Source organism: Clinocottus analis, unplaced genomic scaffold, assembly GCF_023055335.1.
Source record: "Clinocottus analis isolate CAN_PGR_092001 unplaced genomic scaffold, fCliAna1.0.p SCAF_11, whole genome shotgun sequence".
Classification (NCBI taxonomy): Eukaryota; Metazoa; Chordata; class Actinopteri; order Perciformes; family Cottidae; genus Clinocottus; species Clinocottus analis.
In genome coordinates this window covers 1,968,360-1,988,605 of record NW_027175832.1, presented here as the reverse complement: position 1 = coordinate 1,988,605, position 20,246 = coordinate 1,968,360, and the positions used below count along the sequence as shown (strand labels likewise).

At 43.1% G+C, this 20,246-nt stretch overlaps 2 protein-coding genes across 2 annotated transcripts; one reads left to right on the top strand and one right to left on the bottom strand.

The window, feature by feature from the left end:
• Positions 1-14,131: 14,131 nt before the first annotated feature.
• LOC137782214 (junctional sarcoplasmic reticulum protein 1) lies at positions 14,132-16,934 on the top strand. Its single transcript, XM_068571407.1, has 7 exons — positions 14,132-14,238; positions 14,808-14,903; positions 15,679-15,707; positions 15,795-15,870; positions 15,959-16,090; positions 16,174-16,268; positions 16,358-16,934. The coding sequence occupies exons 2-7, from the start codon at positions 14,810-14,812 to the stop codon at positions 16,733-16,735; spliced, it is 804 nt and encodes a 267-aa protein (XP_068427508.1). The 5' UTR covers positions 14,132-14,238; positions 14,808-14,809; the 3' UTR covers positions 16,736-16,934.
• Positions 16,935-17,294: 360 nt separating this feature from the next.
• Positions 17,295-20,108, bottom strand: sf3a2 (splicing factor 3a, subunit 2). Its single transcript, XM_068571175.1, has 8 exons — positions 19,967-20,108; positions 18,894-19,184; positions 18,741-18,787; positions 18,546-18,655; positions 18,378-18,427; positions 18,048-18,188; positions 17,902-17,970; positions 17,295-17,793 (listed from the first exon to the last, which is right to left on the bottom strand). The coding sequence occupies exons 2-8, from the start codon at positions 19,089-19,091 to the stop codon at positions 17,530-17,532; spliced, it is 879 nt and encodes a 292-aa protein (XP_068427276.1). The 5' UTR covers positions 19,092-19,184; positions 19,967-20,108; the 3' UTR covers positions 17,295-17,529.
• Between the last annotated feature and the right edge of the window lie 138 nt (positions 20,109-20,246).

Sequence of the window (20,246 nt, the reverse complement as noted above, 5' to 3'; positions counted from 1 at the left end):
CTAGTACACACTTGTGGTTTTTGCTCATTTCACAATAGGTCTGATTACGCTGTGTGATCATGTGTGGTGCCATTGTGTGCATCTTTTGTGTGTGGTGCTGCATTTTATTCACAAATATCATCCTTTGAAGCAGCCGCCCCGTCTCCTTTGGCATAAGAGCTACATCCTAACATTTCTTTTAGCTTTACTGGCTACAAAGCTGCAGCAACATGGAAATTAACTTACATTTTTGTTCGCACACTATTCATAAAAAGACATAAATGAATCACAATCATTGTACGCACATATTCGTCCGCAATTTGCTTTCCTTTTGTTGGTCGTCATAATGTCTCCAGTAGATGGGAGCGGAGCCTGGAGAGTCTCGTCCTCGCTGGAGAGATGAAATGAAAGAAAGATGAGTCAATTAATGCGATGCAACGAGAATAATGTCTTTTGACGTGGGGAATGTAGTCTGAGGCTCACATATTGTCACTGCAGATGCACAAACACAAAAACACAATTACTGTGCGCATGCATCTGTGTGTGTGAGAGAGTTTTTGTCTTGGATCTGATGATCTTTGTTAATGGTTTGTGACATGCGGTCGGCCAGAGGACACATCATTGAATCATATTGGTCGCTGCTCATATTAGATTTTCTTGTTTTCTTTTCGTCACGTGACACAAGACACATCTCCCACCTGAGGCTGCTCTTACCTTCCTCGTTAATGTGCATGGGGTTTCATTTTCTCACAGGATCGATCCGATTTGGACCGCAGATGTGGAGGAGGGAGAGAGAGAGAGGGAGAGAGCGATGGAGAGAGAGAGAGAGAGAGAGAGAGAGAGAGAGAGCTGTTAATTTTCTTTGAGTGTCGAAGCATTATCTGCTTTTTAGAGGGTGTTGTTGTTCAGAAGCAGCCGGCTGGAGAGCAGTGCCTGCTGTACCTAATCGGAACAGAGAGCGTGACGCCCTGATTAAAAACCCAATGAAAGCACTCTCTCTCTCTCTCTCACACACACACACACACACACACACACGCACACAGACACGCACACACAAGCAATCCATGTATGCTTTGAAATCAACAACGCTCTCCAAACCTTCTCTTTGCTTAATTTACACACTTAGATGAAAGCACATTACGTTGGAGGTGCACAGAAAAAAAGACATCTGTATCAGGAGCAGATTTCAGTGTGTTCTGCTCGGGTGAAATGAACGTCTGTACCTGGACTCACGTCTACTGGGTGAGGTACAGTCTCCCAGTGTGAAGGGCAACACTGATCAGCACATGATGTGCTGTGGCTTGAATCCCACAATGGCTGTGATTTCAATGCTACAGCTACACGCTAGCATCCTCCTCAGTCATCTAACGATCGTCATCCTCTCGCCTGTGTGCAATCTGCGTTGATGCACATTCGGACTAGACATCGACGTAGTGCAGAGAACATGATGCCACAACGATCTTCTACTATTTTGTCCACACGGGTGTCGCTGCAGGATCCCGTCGCCACGTTGATTTACACTGCAGGTGTCCAAACGCCTGCTCCTCCTCCACCACTCAACCTCTGATCTGAACATTCAGCACTTCATTCGCTTTAGGGCAGATGATGAAGGGGTACAGGTGTGGGATGTGGAGGCAATATGTCTTACAGGAGCTTATACTGCATGGCCCGTCTCTGGTCTATGCATGCTCCTTTGAATGGAAGGTATTTCTTATGTACGCGTAAAATAATAAAAAATACAATTTATCGAAACATTTCCCCAACGTTCAAAAGTGCAATGGATGTTTCCAAAACCGCTGCCTCGAGGACTCGAGTGGATGTTTTGGGCCGATGAAGCAGACGTCATATCAAAGCCGGGTAAACCGCATGTATGCCAACACACACACACACACACACACACACACACACACACACACACACACTGAAGTCTGTGGATGCTACACTTCAGTGAAGGACAAGGCGGTTATTCATCTTTCACCCTCATCGCTCTGCTCGCTCTCTCCGCCTCTCTGTCTCAGTATCTCCCCTCTCTCACCTTTTATTCTCTGCCCTCCAAGTTCTCCTCTCCGCCCGGTGGTCTTGAGTGGTGTGTTATGAAAAGAGTACGGGAGGAGAGGGAGAATCTAAATTAATTTCCACGTCTATATCTCCCTCCATCCACCTGCTCTCGCTTTAGCAGAATGTAACCTGGAGTCAAGCCCAAGCCTCCATGACGAGAGGATTGCAATTATTTCTTCAATGCTTTTATCGCACCTCATAATCATCTTCATCCACCTAAGTTCTCTTTTTTAAAGCCTTTATTTGGAAATTGAGGGCAGAGCACAGATGCACTTTTCCGTAAGCGCTTAAGCTTACACGAGTAAATATATACACGTCAAAGTGTTCCCAAGCATGTCAAAATTATCCGTTTACGACCTCAAAGCTCTGCAGATATACACTAAACATGTTTTAGGTGAAGTTAACAAATAGAAAGCGTTTTATATTGCAGGCGACACTGCTTTTCAAAAGCATCTGACACAAGTAACCCAGACTATTTTTAATCTTTTTATGTATATAATACAATTTTTGTGAGGTTTCTTTTCGGGCAAAATAAGGAAACATGTATAATTTGTGAGGTGTGGCTCAGGTGGTGGAGCGGGTTGTCTGCTGATGGATGGTTGATTCAGATTCAACTTTATTGTCATTGCACGAATACTGAGATAAAGAAATGTAGATTGCGTCTATCCGGAGTGCAAAAGAGAAGCAGTTGAAGTGCAGCGTGGTGAAGTATGATGAAGACGTGGGGACAGTATGGTTCAATTCTAGATGTGGTGGACCGATTGCTTCCTCCTCTCCTGTCTTTATACATTGAACCACAATCTTTCCCAGATCTGAAGCAAACGGTTGATAAATTAGTGGAACTCAGCAGCTGTTTGGAAGCGAGGTGCGAAACATGAAGTTTGCACTTGACAGACTAAACATGCAAAACAACTTGTACTGACCCTGGAGGACCTCGCTCAGGGACATGTTGTTGTCGAAATTGCTGCAAGTTTTATTTATTCAACTCGGCCTCCCACACGTTCCAGACAGTGTGAGGATTATTTCACCTTTGCTCACCTTTACACCTCTATTGCTGCCCTGCATTAACTCTGAGAAAATAAGGAGGGCCATAAAAAAAACACATGTAGTGAATGATAATAGGTTGTTTTCTATCCAGCATGAGCAAATCTGCACACTTCTCACCTAAAGTGAGTGGAAACTATGCATTTAATGCAATAACTTCCTTTTTCCTGCTGCTCCACTTCCTGTCCTTGTCGTGCTTTACTCCTCATATGTCCGATCTGCACGAGGGGAGATAAGAAATGCATTAATCACCACTGGTGCTTGCAACTCCCCTGACAATCTTTAAAGCACACACACAAACACAAAAGATGATAAACTTTGCACATCCTCAAGCGCTTCGAAACTTCATGAAACAGTCGTTTAAGAACTTGGGGCATCTCACAGGGTTTAAAGAAGCAAGGCTTAGAGAGCCAGGTTGGGGAAGGTCAGGGAGAAGGGCACAGAGGATGGAGCTGAGGAAAGAGGAAAAGGATCCTGGAAAGGAGGAAGGTGGACGTTGAGGATTGGAGCACAGAGGGAGAGATTAACCGGCTGAGAAAAAGAAATAGGTCTAAATAAGAATATATAAAGCGTGAACAAGGGGAGGATTGACAAGTGAGTGGGTAGAAGTGAAGGGAAAATGGAGGCTTTGACAGAAATACAGTATGAAATTGGTTGTGGAGTTAGAGTGCGTTTGGAGACTCGCTGCCGGAGAGGACATGAAATGAGAGGATTGTGCAAAGAGGATAAGGGAGAAAGAAAGTGAGAGACCGTCGAAGCCTTTGGTGGTTACCTCCATTCACCTCAGACTGAACAATATATTCTCTGCCATAAGCGAAACAACACACCCACGTGCATGTGCTCACTCTTTTCTCTTTCACACTTAAACACACACAAGGTAGGATGCTGATCCCTGAACCTTGACTCAGCCATTGAGCCTGTGTCGCCACACTTTCCCTCTCTGTCTTCATCTCTCTGTCCCTCTACGGTTGATGTGAAATCAGGCCTGAAACGCGAAGAGATTATTCCAGCACAGTGCAGTTTATTACACCAGAACCACGCTCTGACGCAGATGCATCCAGTGTGGAGCTTTCCCTCAATACAGTACACTGCACAGGCCACTTGACTCACTCCTGTTGTTTTCCCCCTTTGGTAATGATTTTATATAAATATTATAAAGGTAGAGACTAAACCTAGAAGGTGCACTTAGCCAAGTGAAGAGAGAGTGAGCTTATGGCCAGGAAAGCTTTTCATAAACAGAGACCAGGCAGGAACTGGCACATTGCATTTGACTGCACTGTGAACTCACTGATGTGATGTAATGCAGCATTATAGTTGCTTAAAATAGCCCGCTGCAGCCATGCAACATACAGCTATGGTATGTAGGATGACTCCATGCAAACATGTATGGGCAGATTTGTAGTTCACGACCAGCACTCTACCAGATGAACAGGAAGTGCTTTGTTATTTCATGTTCATATAAGATATCTTGACTTTTAGTCCTTTAGTCCTAAAAGCTGGATCCTTCCCATAATGCAACATCATATGTTGTTGCACTCTCCTTAGCAGATCTCTTGTAATTGTCAAGTCAAAGCCGAGATAACACAGACGATCGCCATCTGTCAAGGGATGGAGGAAGTAGGACCCAAACGCCGTAAAACAGTTAAAAGAATATTTCTTTCCAACAATAAAGGGTTCTTAAAAAGAGACCAGGAAGACAGAGAGTACGAACCGACAAGGACACAGGAGACAAAATGCAAGAGCGAGGTAACGAGCAACAGGTGGACACGATGAGGGCAGCACAGGTGAAGGAAACACACAACCAGGAACCAGGTAGACACACAATCCAACACAATCACCAGGGCAGGAAGTGCAGAGACACAGAGGACACATTGAGTCTGTTGCACGGCTAAAATACTGACTATGATGTAAAAAACAAAATGGTGGAGTCCTCCTTTAACGTAATATTTGCCATCAAGGCAACCTCTGTCGCTATGACTACGAGTGTGTGTGCATCAATGTGTGTTCACATTTAAGTGTGTGTGTGTGTGTGTGTGATGCCTGTGTCCCATCAGTAGATTACAACTGACAGACACACAAAAAGGTGTGATCCTGTTGGATTCCTCGATGTGTAGCCAGTGTGTGTGTTTTCATGCAGCGGTCGCTCATGAGTGTAGACGTGTGCAGGACATCTGATAACAAGCCAATCGACGTGGCTGATGGAGAGGGCTGAGTGATGACGGAGCTCTGTCTCCCGGAGGAGGATGAGACCGAGGACGATGGACGATGTGTTCGGATGCAGCCGGAGCTGCTTTCTATCGCTCACGACCGCCTAACACCTGAGACCAGGACCACGGCTGCAGCTGATACGCGCCTCGTTGCTAAAGAGAGCACACACACAGCGACTCATTGTCTCGGCGGGAGCTTTGCCAAAGTAACAGAAAAAAAAACACAGTTTGTTTTATAATGCATTGCATCTGCAGAGAGAGGCTTGATCCTGTAGCGTCTGAGCTCCGGACACCAATTACCTTGTGATGTATTACATTTCATGCGTGCAGAAGAGAAAAACATTGATGAATGAGGCTCAGGCTCATATTAATCACTGCACTCTAGTTGCACTGAGAAGCTAAATGGTAATCTTCCTTCATTTTGGCACCTGGCGTGGGACTCCTGCGCACAGCTGAAATGCAGCCTTGGACTGTTATTAGGAGGTATTGATCACCCTCTTATCACCAGCTGCGGGACCACAGAAACAGACACACACACAGAAATTTATTATCAAGCAGACGTTCCAGTATACATACAGTTTACAAGTAGCCTGTCTCTATATAGATCCCATATTGATTGATTTTTTTACACAACCGCTCCCTATACTGTAAATGACAAATAGAAGCACAACTCTCTACAGCGCTAAACAAGCACACACACACAAAGAGACCACCACAATGTCTCTAGATGATCAGTGATGGTACTACAACCAGGCAAATAGCTCAGTGGGGATGAATCAAAGGAAACGGCAGCAAAATCCTTCCTCGTCTATGCAACCATTCACACATGCAACATAATATGTTCAGCTGGACGGGATGGGGGGGCGAGCAATTCAAAAAGTATTGCTAGCCCCTGTTCTTTTTTAGAAAGACTAATCATCACAGCGCACACATAAGCACAGGCATGTTCAACGCGCTCAACACACAGCAATAAGAAATCTACCGTCAGGTGCCAGCTTCCACTCGGCGGCAGAGCATCACATATGTGAGCCTGCATGGGAATCAGAGAGCCTGCAGAGGAGAGATAAACAGAAAAGCAAGGCATGCCCTTTTTCTGTGTGTGTGTGTGTGTTTGTGTGTGTGTATGTGTGTGTGCATCAGCAGCTGCGCTCTACCTTTCAGGATGATACGAGCCTGAAGGAGTTAGGGCCACAGTTCAGTTCAATAATGATATACTTATTGCCATCTTTTCCCCCCAATAGTTGTTCTATCTGCTGCTTCTCCTCTGGACGCCTCGTCTCCCAGCTCATGAATACAAACTGAAAACAAGAAAAACCAAACACATCCAGTCGGGTACGCTTAGCTGTTGCTTAAAAACGAAATATCTGACAGAACTAATAATACACTAGAATATTTTTTGATGACTACATTTGATGTTTGTACAAGGTTAATCCAAAAAGAGAATAAAAGTATGTAAAAAATTATCTTGTATTATCTTTTACAGAAGAGTCGCATAAGGAAACGATATTTTTATTAAAGCAATATTGTTTTTGATTTACATATGAGGACATGAGGATTGCATTAAGATAGATTTGAAAACATTACATACACATATACAATACAAGACTTAATTGCAACCATTGCGCTCCTCTGGACAATTTTCAAATATCTATATCTTGTTCCATATTGAGTTATTTGGAAGCCGGGGTTCTCAGCCTTTTGTAACTTGAGTCCAACTTCTGATTGGCAGCAGATTTCTGAGGACCACCTGCCTAAATAAATATTTAAATATAACAAAACAGTAGAAGAAATAAGCTTTAAATCTGTGTTAAACGTCTGTCAGCTGTAATGACCAAAATACATTTTCTGCTTACCTTAAGTCATCCTGAAACTAAATTTAAATGTGCTTCATGTGAGATTGGGTATCTTTCTATTATCTCTCAATGGCTGTCAACATGGTGACAACTGAGCTAACAGCTAACAGCTAACAGCTAACATGTTGACAGAGACAGAGCAGAGTTCACCTGAAGGGGAACTGGAGGTGCTACTCTTCAGCGATGATGCTTCTCGTCAGGACGGCATTATCAGCCTTAATAAGCATGTACATGACAGTAGTGCAGAGTGGCGGCTGTGAGCTAAGAAGAGAGTCTGCACACATCCAGGAACACGCATGTCGGCTGGCTGCGTAAACAATGCACAAAGCAGCTCAGATCAGAAACACACAGAGGCGGAGCGACTTCATCCTCTGCTCGAGGAGACAATGCTTTGAGCATCACATTTAACACTTTTAATGTATTCAGGGTCCTATTTCCTCCTTACATCACTTTTTTTTAAAGATCTTTAAGATTAAATTGTGATGGGTTTATAACAATCAAGTTGGGGATCCTGTTGGTTGATCCTACCAACAGACAACATCCATATCCCTCATTTGTTTTTCCAATTTCTATCATCCTGCATCTTCTTTCATCATAAGGGATATACTCAAAAAAACAAGTTGTTGCTTTGAACTTTCGGGTCCACTTTGAAAGCAATATTCCTCGTGCATGTCAAGTGAGAGTCGAAGTGTATGTGGTAGAGAAAGCATCAGTGTTATCTTTTTCTGCTTTGATCTCTCTTGCTATTATCCACTTTTGCCCGCGGTCAAGTGTGCAGCTGTCATGGCTCCCCATGAAACAAGGATGCAGACGGAAGGGGGGGGGGGGGATCCTGAGTGATGGCTGCGATGAGACCTCAAGTCTTCGCTGTCGCCGCACACAACGCAGCTTATGTAAGCGCGAGGTAACGGAGGGAGATGGAGACAATGAGCGGAGAAAATAGAAAGAAGGGGAAGAGAGAACTGCGTCAGGCAAAAGCAGGAAAAGAAAGAGAAGAAGATAGAGGAAGGGACGAGAGCTGTCATCATCAAGAGTCTGACTCATTCCTACTGTTCTGGATATAGCACTGAGCTGAGAGGCATGTACGACAGCTTCCAGAACAATTATATTCCTTCAAATCAGGATTAGCTTCATAATATGTGAGAGAAGGAAACTACACAGAGAAATAACTCAATTTACACTGAGACGGCCACCAGAAACATGTCTAGTTCCTATAGTCCAAACATTTAGACATTCATTCTGTCCAGATATTGTTTGTCACAAAGACTTTAAATTACATTTCTGCTTGAAAAGAAACATCTTGCATCACTAAACATTGCTGCACTTACAGTTTAGTACGAAATAAATATTGCATCTTTGTTAAAGCACATTTCAGCTGTTTGGAGATGGAGGTTTTGCAGAATCCAGCTTCATGTTGAACACCTCATAGCGGCAGCATGGTCAGACATATGATTCAGCTTCTCTCCCATTGTGTCTGTAGTTATCTGCAGAGGCAAATTAAGGGCCTCGGCTTGGCATGTTCTCCCTCTGTAAGTGCCTCCAGAAAGGACTGGCTGTGAAAGCTGCAGTCAAATAGCTGTAATTATCTACAATCAGTTGACAACCAGGGGCCGGCTGAAAGGCTGCGAGCACACAAACACGCCAGAGGGAAAGAAGCGTTGAAGGACCAGAGGCTATAATATTACTGGGGAAAAAAGAAAAGAAAATGGTGCCGATGTTAGTTTCAAAATCAGCCGATAACGGTTGTGAGCATCACGCCATAATTGAGATCACAAACGAAGCCGCGGCGTCGATGTGAATACTAATCAGAGTCAGAAATGACAACAGGACTCACTCATGTCGATAAGCCTTTTGTCTCCGACAAAACTTGAAGGTTTCTCTCCAAAAAAACATCTTTATCAAAGGATGTCGCTTTAAAGGAAACACATTTTACACAACCTACTTTTCACAGTATATTTTACCCATAAAGCCTGAGAGGATAATATTTCTAATGCACAGGTTGCTACTGATTGCGCAGACGGGCAGAGAGATATGAAGTGCATGAAGGCTCCTATATTTTACGGAGAAGGCGGTTGAAGGAGTACGGTTCAGGATGTCATCATGCAGCAGTCATTCCTCTTGACAGCAATTGTGTTAAAGCAAATGAGAGAGAGGCAACTGTTTCAGCAAGATGGATTTACAATTTTACCAAACCCACGAAGGTTGAAAACATGCTGAATGTCAGAGAGGATACGAGTACACTCACAGTAAACCGAGAAGCTTGGTATCATCAGCTTAATATACACATCTTGTGTTTGTGTAACTGACACATGAGTGCAAATTATTTCTTTATCACTGCTTTTACATCAAATAGTCTCCAAAATCCACAGAAATTCTTCTTTCTCTGACCTCTCTGCAGCTCTCCGTCCTACTCTCACTGTGTGCAAATGAGAGATTTATCTGAACGTGACGAGCAGTTTCACAAATTCCCAATCAGTTTCAGACGCTGGAATGAGATATTGATCACACAGGCCTAACATGAAGGACCATCAGCGAGTGTGGAGCTTCAGACCTCGACAAAGACCACAAAAAAAAAGCATTTTGGAATCCGCGATCACGTGACCAAAGCTGTCCAGACTCATGTGGTCATCCGCGAGCAGTAGTAATAGATCGCGCTCTTCCTCAGCAAATGAGGTTGCACATTACTCGTCTCCCAGAGGCGGACGAGCTTCTGCCAGAGCATTAAGGGCTGTGACAGAAGCTGTGAAGCGTTGGCCTGGAACCGCTGCACTAAAAGGCTGAACAGCCTCCGATGAATAGATGGTAATTAATACAGTACAGCGGTATAGTCTCTGGGCAAATTACCCTATCAATAAAAGGGCTGATCATGAGAGACGGAGAGCAAGGGAGGGAAGGAGGGAGAGAGAGAAAACTACATATTAGGGCCACACAATTCTCAGGTGTGAAAGTGAATTTCTTAACAAAGAGACAGAAACAGAAGGTAAGATCATTTGTGGCAGGCTAACACAAAATACATCATAACACCTAAAACATACAATGGGCTCTGTAGCAGCGGGATCATGAAGTTGAAGTTAATGTTCACAATGAAACACTATTATTTCTTTGCCTTTTAAGAATTTCAAAGTCTCTTCTCTCTTCTTTGCTTCTACCTTCACTCGATCTCCTGCACGCTCGTCCCCATAATGATGAAACAAGGCCGCAAGATATTATAGAAAAGACCAATAAGGAAAATCTTTCTTCTACTCTTCTTCTCTGAAGATTAAAAGACACATGTGCAGGTCACCCGAGCGTTCCTCTGGGTCAGCGTCTCCGTCCTCTCAGACTCATCTCTCAGGACATTACACCTCTGCTTCCCCCTCCCCTCTCACGACGGAGAAAAGGAGGGACAGTTCATCACATCGTTTGGACATTTGAACATTTACCCGCCCGAGGGCACGGTCCGGATAGCATCGGAGCGCTCCGCTCAGCAGGACTCTCACTCGCGATCCGGTCAGTTCCATGTTGTGGCCTCTGAGGGGTCAAAAGGCCGAGCGAGCTGCCTGAAGAGATACAGAGAAAAACACAAGTCCCGCAGTGACTCCAGGACAGCATGAAGGCTTTGGTTTGAGATTCAAAGTGAAAAGCGAGCGGCGCTCGGACATATGACTGAATCCTTGTGGATCCAGTGTCATTCCTCTCCAAATGCAGGTTCTACACTGTCAGCACATCTGAGAGGGAGGCTGTTTGTGACTTGTGAGGCGGCCACTAACTTACTCTCATGATGGCAGAGCTTGTTTTGGCCATTTCATTTATATTAAATAGCATTTAGGGACAAAGTGACTGCCACAATAAATACAAAATGCAATACGAGCAGTTCCATCATGCCGATCCAGTTCTACTTCCTCTTCACTGTTTATGATGATCATGATTCAATAGTTTTTTTTTGTCCAAGGCCGAGTCAACAACAAGTGTCATAACTCAAATTCTTCAAGACGAGTCAAGTTAAGCCTTTTTGAAATTGAAAGACACGATGCGAGTCTCTGAATGTTGATCATTAAGATGAAATAGCTTTAGAGATTTTTGTTCTTTCAAAGGATTTTACAGAACAATCTCAAATCAAGGCCCACTTTAACCTGCAGCGTTTCTAATGTCAAGAATGAGCTTTCATGCTTAAATTGTAAGCCGACAGTGTGAACGAAATACTATGAATAGAGCGATAACGGCACTTTCATGTCAGCGTACATCTGCATGTCACAAAAAAAACTCCTTGAGAAGACCTTAAGATACGTCTGAGGGCTCTGGAAAAGGCTTTGTAGACTTTGAGAACTCGAGTGCATAATGTGTTAATAATCTTTTTAAATAGCCTTTTAAGGTGAGTGTCACTTTTCTATTTTCCCTGATTCAACCACATCAAAACACGAGTCATGAATGTGTTTATCTTCTAATCTCCAATTACAGGCTTTAAGCACAAAAACTCAAACAAATGAAGTCTCAGAAGAGTAAAGTAAAAGTTATGTCCTCACTTTTGTGAACTGAAGGGTTCAGGAAGCTTCAAGTTGCTCAGTTTGAACAAAGTGTCACCTGAAGACGACCTCACTCGGACAATACATTTGTCCTGGTAGAGATGTGATGGATTGTACAACTCAAATGGTGCAAACCTTTTCACACAAGCGTTTATGGTGTTGGAGAAGTACAGATAGTTTCAAACAGACACAGCCCTCCTCACCATGGAAAGGTGTAAGTTAAGGATTGTTTTTTATGCTCATACGGTCGGGGGAAACCTTCAGTTTGACCCATTCTGAGGCCTTAAGTCTGTCTATAGCTGCTGAAAAATCACAGCTATTAAAGGTGCAATGTATGATATTCAGAGCATTAATGGAGTAGTAAACAACGCTGCTCTACGTAAAGATGTAGAGGAGTGGTTAGCCGCTCTGCATGATCCCATACTCTGCTCTTACAGCCGATAACGCCATCCGACCAATGGCGCCGTTGCAGCACCGTAGCGCCCACCCTCCGGTCCCCTCTCACTGTTAGCTACGCCACATGTTTTTCCCGCATAGTTTGAACTGTTAAGCGCTGTTAGCGCTGTTAGCGCTGCTAGCTGTGAGCCGCTGCCATGTTGAGATACGTCCAGAGCCGCATCAAAACGCTCCCAATCTCATATAAAGTATATTTAAATCCAATAGAAGTCCCCACAAGTCATTTAAGCCTGTGCGTTTGAGACGGTCGACACAGTTAATGTTGTTTCACGCTCCACTGTGGTCGCTCCTCAGTGTGTGTGTGGGGCCTGGAGCAGATCCCACCGGGCGCTGGACGGTCAGTGTGTCCTTGGAGCACAGTCCTCAATACGGGAGGACAAAAAGGAGGCCGGGAGCCGCTCGGATCTCTGCACTGACTTCATCTGGATTGTAGATGCCCGCGAGCAACATTTGCTCACTTTATTGGGCACGACATGTCCACATGGGGCTTTTGTCGCCCTTGAAACATTCTTTCAAGACTTTGTCGCAGTTTCACATTTTTACCTCAACACATGCCGAGAATGAGACAGAAGCAGATTACTTATTGACATCGCGAGGCTCCGTTTTAATGTTGGAAGACTTAATTAAGTCATCCCAATCAAATGGGCTTTTCAATTAGGACTGTTCCCTCAGATGATGCACTCTAACTGGTGATGAAGCTGTATCTTTGGGACGACGAATCAGTGGGGTGAGAGTGTGCACTTGGTCAATTATGTCTGCAGACAAGCTCATTACAGGCAAGAATAACACTAAATGAACACATGATGCCTCTATAATCGTCAGTCTGTGCTCTGTATACTGTAATATCAGATCCCTCAGCACATCACATGCTTAACATATTGTACACTTTGCGTTTTAAACAAACAAACAGATCAGTTGAGGGTTGCACAGCACGTTTACAACAATATGAATTTAAAGGTTTGAATGTTATTGCTATATTCTGATAGTTATTATATCGTAGTTATAGATATTTCAGTCTGAACCAAAGTGATGAGCCACCCAATTTGTTTTTAGGTTTCTTTAAAAACACCACAACTGACAGATTGGTTGTGTCAGTTTTGGGACACGACATCATGTGACGCAGCTCTTTGAGACCCGGGCCTTCTCTCGGCCAGTCTACCCACGGCGAAAGGTTACAGAGCTTATGTCCACTTCAAAGTGATAACTGATGGGTGAAGGTATGACTCACCAGCATCGCCACAAGTCTGTTTATCAACACTTTATCTCTCCTGCGACATAAAGGTGGCCTGAAACCAGCTCACCCTGATGTCACCCGACCGTCTTTACATCTGTTTACACTGCTTCCTGTTAGCGGCCTCCATCTCTCTCTGTCTCTGACACACACACACACACACACACACACACACACACACACACACACACACACACACACACACACAGTACAAGAGTAGTAACGCACTTCTGCAATAATTTCCGGAAGGAAACATAAAGATTATAATTTGAGTGACAACATTTTTATTGGTGTTTGATGGTCGGCTCATTAAAGGATTAAAAGTCCATCCGTCCTTCTGCTAATCTGAGTGGCAGCTCATCTGTTAGATTACAGACTTCCTTTGTGGAGCAAAGCAGCCTGAAACCCTGTCTTACAAGTACAGTGGCGCCCTCTGTTGGGGACTTATGAAACACAAAATCATTTCTAAAAAGGAGGCAATCAAAAAAGTGGGAAAGCTTTTCCAAATAAAATCTTAAACATCCACAACTCTAATTGTTTTTTTCTGTTTTCAAAACACAATAATTTGTTCTTCTTATACAGAATTTAAAAACCTGGGGAATTGACACCAAATAAGATTTAATAACATTTTTCTTATATGGCTCAGAGTTTCCTAAAACTCCACTGTGGCTTTCTTCTGCAGCTCTCTCTCTCTCTTTGGGATCCATCAGCTGTTAATGTCAACCCTCCCTCAGTCAACGCCTCTGACTGACACTCAATTCTTTTCTGTTTTTTTCATTCTCCTGCACCTGTGCTCGGCTGTCAGACGGTCCAGAGCCCGACTCTGCCGCCATCTCTGCCGAGGAACAACAGGCTCTGTGACAAAGGTTTGCAGACGCCGCCTGGAGGGACCCCAAATGTCGAGACAGGTAGGTCCTTATTGGAATCAGGACCAAAGGTTTAGGCTGCATCACAGTAGAAGAAGGCTAGCTGGGGGTGTAATGTTAACATCAGCCTTTAGATTCAGTTCGTATCCATCTGTCTCTGCAGTGGCTTTGCTTCATCTATTTATAGGGCTGCTAGGACATTAGCTCAACGTCTGGGTAGAAATGTCATGTAAGACGTATGGGCCTCACAGCTTTCATTTGTAAATGTGAAGGTCAAGAAACTGCTTTAAGTTCATTCATAAACTACGTTGACCTTTTACTTCTTATCATTTTGTGAAGCCAGTGTGAAACGCTGATGAGAAATGGAAATAACTTTCTCAAAGGGAAGAATAGACGTAAACGTTCTGGTCTGGTGAATCATCTCGTTTCTGGGATGTAATAGCTGGCACGTTTTCTAGAAAATAACAACATAGACTGAGCTGGCCTCTGATGCAGCCAGGGTCTTATGCATATTACATGCAAATGATGCACTAAATCTGCTGACTCATTTTTTAAACAAATTCAGTATTGAGCCACATCCATCTTCTTCCCTCTCTCTATCTCTCGGAAAGGGATGGAAGAGAGCTATGAGACATTTGAAGAGGAGTTAAGGCCACCAAGAGCAGATCCTCCTCCACAGAAGCCTGTTCGACAGATCCTCAGACCAGGTGGTGACACACACGCACACACAAACGCATGCGCACACGCACACGCACACACACACACACACACACACACACACACACACACATATAAAAGGCTTTGCACATATATTAATCTACTCTATAAATATATGGGAACAGCAGCACACCGGGCCACTGAAACTTGACCCCTTGTCAAAGGCAATACAGTGATAATGCTGAATGGATGGTGGGTGTAACACACCTCGCTCTCTACAGACAGACACCAAGTCCTGCTTGTGAGGCAGATAGCTCTGAAAGAAAGTCTAAAAAGACCATGTGGTCTGTTTATTTGCCAGTGCTTTGGGCCTGACTGAAATCCTGGTGTACAGTCTTTCAAGGTCCCCAGACGTTCAGTTTGTGTCAAGTTTACTTACATTTATGACAAAATACTTTAAAAAAAAGTAAAAGTATTGGAACTGCAAGGATGCTGAGCTTTACTGTGTTTAGTGCTCATGAGTAAATAGTATACATGCTAACACAGCAATAGGTTGGACGTGGTAAACATTATCTTAGCATATTAGCATGTTGCTAATGCGCAGGCTAATGGAGTCGCTAGCATGGCTGTTGACTCTTAATCTGTTATGTCTGTCTGTCTGTAATACAAAACTTTGTCAGAGTAGACTTGTATTTTATGTATATTAGAGTTTTATTGTCAGACAATAATAAAGTTGAATATAAATTAAATTAATGTGGATGAATGGATTTGAGGGAATGGTTGTCGTCGTTTAGCCCTCAGTACATTTCCATCTGTCTGTTTCAGAAATGTATGCGACGAGAAAAGTCAGAGAGGTTAGTTGGAAAACAATCAACATGAACCATTTTTCACATCTCTAATATGTCTTTTTTTTCTAAGCTATACATGTTGTTCTCCAACAGGAAATGCCTCAGTGTTCACAGCAACCGAGAGCAGAACCCAAGATTTTCCCCCGGGAGCCCAGCTTCCCCAGAACAAGTGAGTCATTTCCATCCTTGTCAGCTTTCAATGTTTACTCTACAATTACAATAACAATATCTCCTCTTGCTTTACTTTTCTTCAGCAGCCTTACGTAAAGCCTCGTCCATCCAAAACTTGACCAAAATTCAAACGCCGTGGGAGAATGTCACCCTCAACCGATGTCTGTTTGTGGCCATTACCATCCTGGTGCTCACCTCTGGCTTTCAGAGGCTTCATGGCAAGTAAACTAAAAGCAGAACCACAGTTTGAAATGACATGCCCGCTGAGACTGAATGGGCTCTTTTTGAAAAAAACAAACAGAAACCCTGCGTGGTCAAGGGGCCGCAGAGGAGGAAGAAGTTGAACTGACAGTGAGAAGGACGAGCGTAGTACGACACAAGAGACAACCACCAGAGGTAAAGACAAATAACGTGAGACATTTATTCACCGACATGTAGATAAACAGATGTAAGGTGTCAGCTACGGTGTGTGTTCTCCCCCTCAGCCCGAGACAACTCTTTGGGATGTCATATTGCAGTGGCTACCAGACCTTGATGATGAAGAGGAGGATGATGATGACGATGATGGAAAAGTCAAAATACAAAAGTCAAAGAGAGGAGCGACAGCACGAGCATCAAGAGGTGTCAGAAATAAACCACTACTGGACAAAAAACTACTGAAAGCAAGAGAGGGGCTCTCCTTCAAGGACAGGAGAGCCAAAAGAGGCAAGGACGAAGAAATTAAAGACAAGAAAGGAAAAGACCAAAAGGAGGAACCTGAAGCAGCAGAGGAGGAAGATGAGGAAGGAGTAAAGGAAGAGGAAGAGTCTGAGAAGAATATAAAGCTGGAGGAAAAGAAAAAGAAAAAAGACTCAAAGGGATGAATTGATTCTTTTTACTGCGGCAGACGGCAAAGTATTTTCTAATCCATCTTCACCAGAATTGATTTAATATTTTTGAGTGGTAATGTTAAATTCAATCGTAGATATTATCTGTCAAAGCTTGCAAATACCTCCACAAGACTTCAAATAATGTTGTTGCTTTGCATAACATGTAATGTAACATGATTCTATGTAATGAAACACTGAGTTACCTGGGAAGACATTTGCGTCTTTATTTCATTTCATCTTCTGGCGGCTTCCTCTTAGATCTCCATGTGATTGTTTGATCCCCTTTAGTTTAGATAGATCTACGTATTTAATAAACTGCAGTTAATTGTCAATATTACCTCGCTAGAAGGTATTGAATGTGGCCAACTAAAGATTAAGGTTGTGGGTTATGACTCCGCAGTAAAGTAAAGCTTTTATCCTGATCTGAAATCTCCATTTAGATATTTGAAGGACTTTTACATTGTTGTTGTTCTCTTCTGCTTTGATCCATTCACACCATCAATGAATCTTTCTGTGTGATATCTTTGTCAAAACACAGACTTTGAGATGCAAATGCTTTTTCTTCACAGAATTTAATTACAAAAACAGAATGCTAAAAGATTAGCCATTTTCAACATAGCTCCAAATCCAGAAACTAAGCATTTATACAAAACAGTGTGGTCATACAAGCTGACCTACACATTTACGTGAAGCAAATAAATGCATGAAAATCTACTAAATGTAGACTTTAAACATCATTTAAAAAAAACACCATGAAAGAAAGCAATCATGATTCACCGGTTGGGGGATCAATTAGCCATCAGGCCCTCAGGAGGAGGGGGCCTCATCGGCATGGGAGGCATGGGCATCTGAGGAGGCATGTGGGGGGTTCCTGGAGCGCCAGGCGGGAGAGGGGGCATCCCCCCTGGAGGGGGAGGGGGCATAGAATCATTTGGTAGGCGATGTCCAACTCCACTCATGAGAGGAGGGGGGCGCTTCACACCCACAGGAGGTGGGGGTCCACTGGACTGGGGAATAGCTTTCTCCATTTTGAAGTGGAACTGTAGGAAGAACTGGAGGGGGGAAATAACATGGGAGACCGGTTAAACCATGTCCACGTTCCTCACAACAAACACACGGTTTGGCTTTGTGGTAACAAATGTTCATCCGCTCATCACTACCTGTTTAGTTTCCCTGTTCCAGTGGGTCCAGAAGCGGTTTTCTGCTTTATCAATTTCTCTACTGGGGACCTACAAAAAAAAAAGTTATGTCAAAGCAAGAATGCCAATATAAAGAGGAGCACAGTAAAAGTGCAGCTTCCACTCACCTTAAAGGCAATAGTCTCATATGGTTCAGCAGCCAAAAGCAGGTACTGCCAGCGACGATCAGGAGGCTCGATGCGCTGTTCGTAAGCAGACATGAAGCGATGCCGGGGTCCAATTCCTTCAGCGATCTCTGGGTAGTCGATCTGGTGAACAGAGAGCGTGAATTTCAGATGTGCGATCAAAACTTTTTTTTTTACAGTGATTATTAGATTTTTTCTCTGAATATATATTAAGTGAAGATTTAATGTTGACTTCCTCTGGAAAAGAAACTTTTGTAAAATTAAAAACTTCCAAACAGATTTTCCAAATGTTTTCCCACCGAACAAACTAACCTGGAAAAGTAAGGACTGCTGTCCAGTCTCTGAGTCCCTCTGTTTGGTTACTATAAAGAAGAGAAAGACATGGACCATATGTTGAAATGCAATACATTTGCAAGTGAAACCTCAAACTGCTAAAAGTAAATGATGACTGTACCAATTCATAACCAGCAGCCAGCTTACCTTTGTATCCTGGTCGGCCAATTTTGACAAACTTCTTGACCTCAACTTTTACTTTTGCTGGGGCTGGCTGAGCAGGAGCTTCTTTTGCCTCCTTGGCTGCTCTCCGTGCTCTGAAACAAACAAAATAAATAGTTTTTAAATGTTAAATCAACTCCCTGGACAAGACAACATATAGAATTTGCACATTGCACTTACAAGTTGGTCTGATGTTTCTTTCCTTGTGTGTGAGCCAAGTAGCTGCCCTGTAATTTAAAAGAGAGCAGTTTGTCAAACAAGACACACAAAAAACAAGAATTAACACCAAATCCATAAAACAAATTGGGAAAGTTTCAGTGTTTGGCACCATACCTCATTGTTATGAAGTGTCAAGCAAAGTTTGCACTCATATGATCCTAAATGATTTTTCATAAAGTAGGGGTCTTTGTTGATGTCAATTGTCTCCAGGGCCAGCTGACGTAACCGCTCTCGCCTATCACGGTTACTCTCGGAGGCCGATGCCACCCCACCGCTCCCCGTCTTCCCTCCAGCTCGATGCTGGAAATCCATCTTTGCAAGGTGATGAGCTCAATCACCCAGAGAGACACACGTTTTTCCCAGTCAGCACTGGACAGATGCCCCAAATTAATCCTTCTTGATTATCTGAAGAAAAATAAAGCACAGGTTGTTACAAAGCAAATAAAATAAATAAACTGAACGTAGAGAAAGAATCGATATTTACAATTACTACCATCCTGTTGTAACACCACTTATAAGTAAACTTTAGAAGATTGTTGACATGACTGTATTGATTATTTACTAAATTGCACAACATAGATATTACTATGATTTGCATGCAGTTGCGTGTCTTATATGCATGCACACCATTTGAGAAGCAGGTTAAGTAGAGAAAGTTAATTCAAAAGACATGTAATACAACAAATACACCCGGAATATGGTGGCAACTGATCACATGTTAAATGTGTCCCTAGACTAGCTTTTTACAATGCAATGAGTCGTCAGACCCCTTTTGACTGGGATTATGCTAACTTCCCTCGCAATGAATCGGTCTAATTACAAGGAAGTAAAGCAAGAAGTTAACAGGACAGTCGTGTAGCCAATTATTTCCTTATAGCTTATAACTAATTTACACCAGTTAGGGGGAGGCGGTTATCACGCCACAACACAAATGTACCCTTACAAACTCTAGTGAACTACAGCATCGTAAAGCACCGCTAGCTCCTCAATACAATGCGACACGGTGTATGCTAAGCTAGCGGTGTTAGCAGCTAATAGTTGATGGATTTTAAGAAATATGAATGGTCAAACGACCAAATAAACATATCCAGCGTTGTATATATGAGCATAGCGTTGGTAGTTCCACGTCAACACGATAAATAAACATGAAAATATATGTAAAAGTTAAATGTGTTCAAAACACTCACCGACTATACGACGTTAGGATCATGCCAACGTAGGTTTGTCGTGCGCATGTGCAAGAAGTTTCTTCTCAGGATTTTGTCGGTTTTCAAACCTTTTCAGGCGCATTACTGCCCCCTTCTGGACTGGAGCGAGGGCCGGCTGAACTTTCCTGATAAAATATGGACCTCTTTGTTATATCATGGCCTTTCAAATAAACTTTTCAGACTGAAACAAGAAAACGTCTAAATATCAAATAAAACGTAGATCTGATTAGTCTTATATGACCTATTCTTGATCAAAGGA

Excerpts from the sequence above, each read along its gene's own strand:
- LOC137782214 (XM_068571407.1), top strand. The coding sequence starts at position 14,810 with ATGGAAGAGAGCTATGAGACATTTGAAGAGGAGTTAAGGCCACCAAGA. Across the intron at positions 14,904-15,678 it reads TCGACAGATCCTCAGACCAG|AAATGTATGCGACGAGAAAA; the intron begins GTGGTGACACAC and ends TGTCTGTTTCAG. Across the intron at positions 15,871-15,958 it reads GCCCAGCTTCCCCAGAACAA|CCTTACGTAAAGCCTCGTCC; the intron begins GTGAGTCATTTC and ends TTTCTTCAGCAG.
- sf3a2 (XM_068571175.1), bottom strand. The coding sequence starts at position 19,091 with ATGGATTTCCAGCATCGAGCTGGAGGGAAGACGGGGAGCGGTGGGGTG. Across the intron at positions 18,428-18,545 it reads TGGCCGACCAGGATACAAAG|TAACCAAACAGAGGGACTCA; the intron begins GTAAGCTGGCTG and ends TCTTCTTTATAG. Across the intron at positions 17,971-18,047 it reads ATGAGACTATTGCCTTTAAG|GTCCCCAGTAGAGAAATTGA; the intron begins GTGAGTGGAAGC and ends TTTTTTTTGTAG.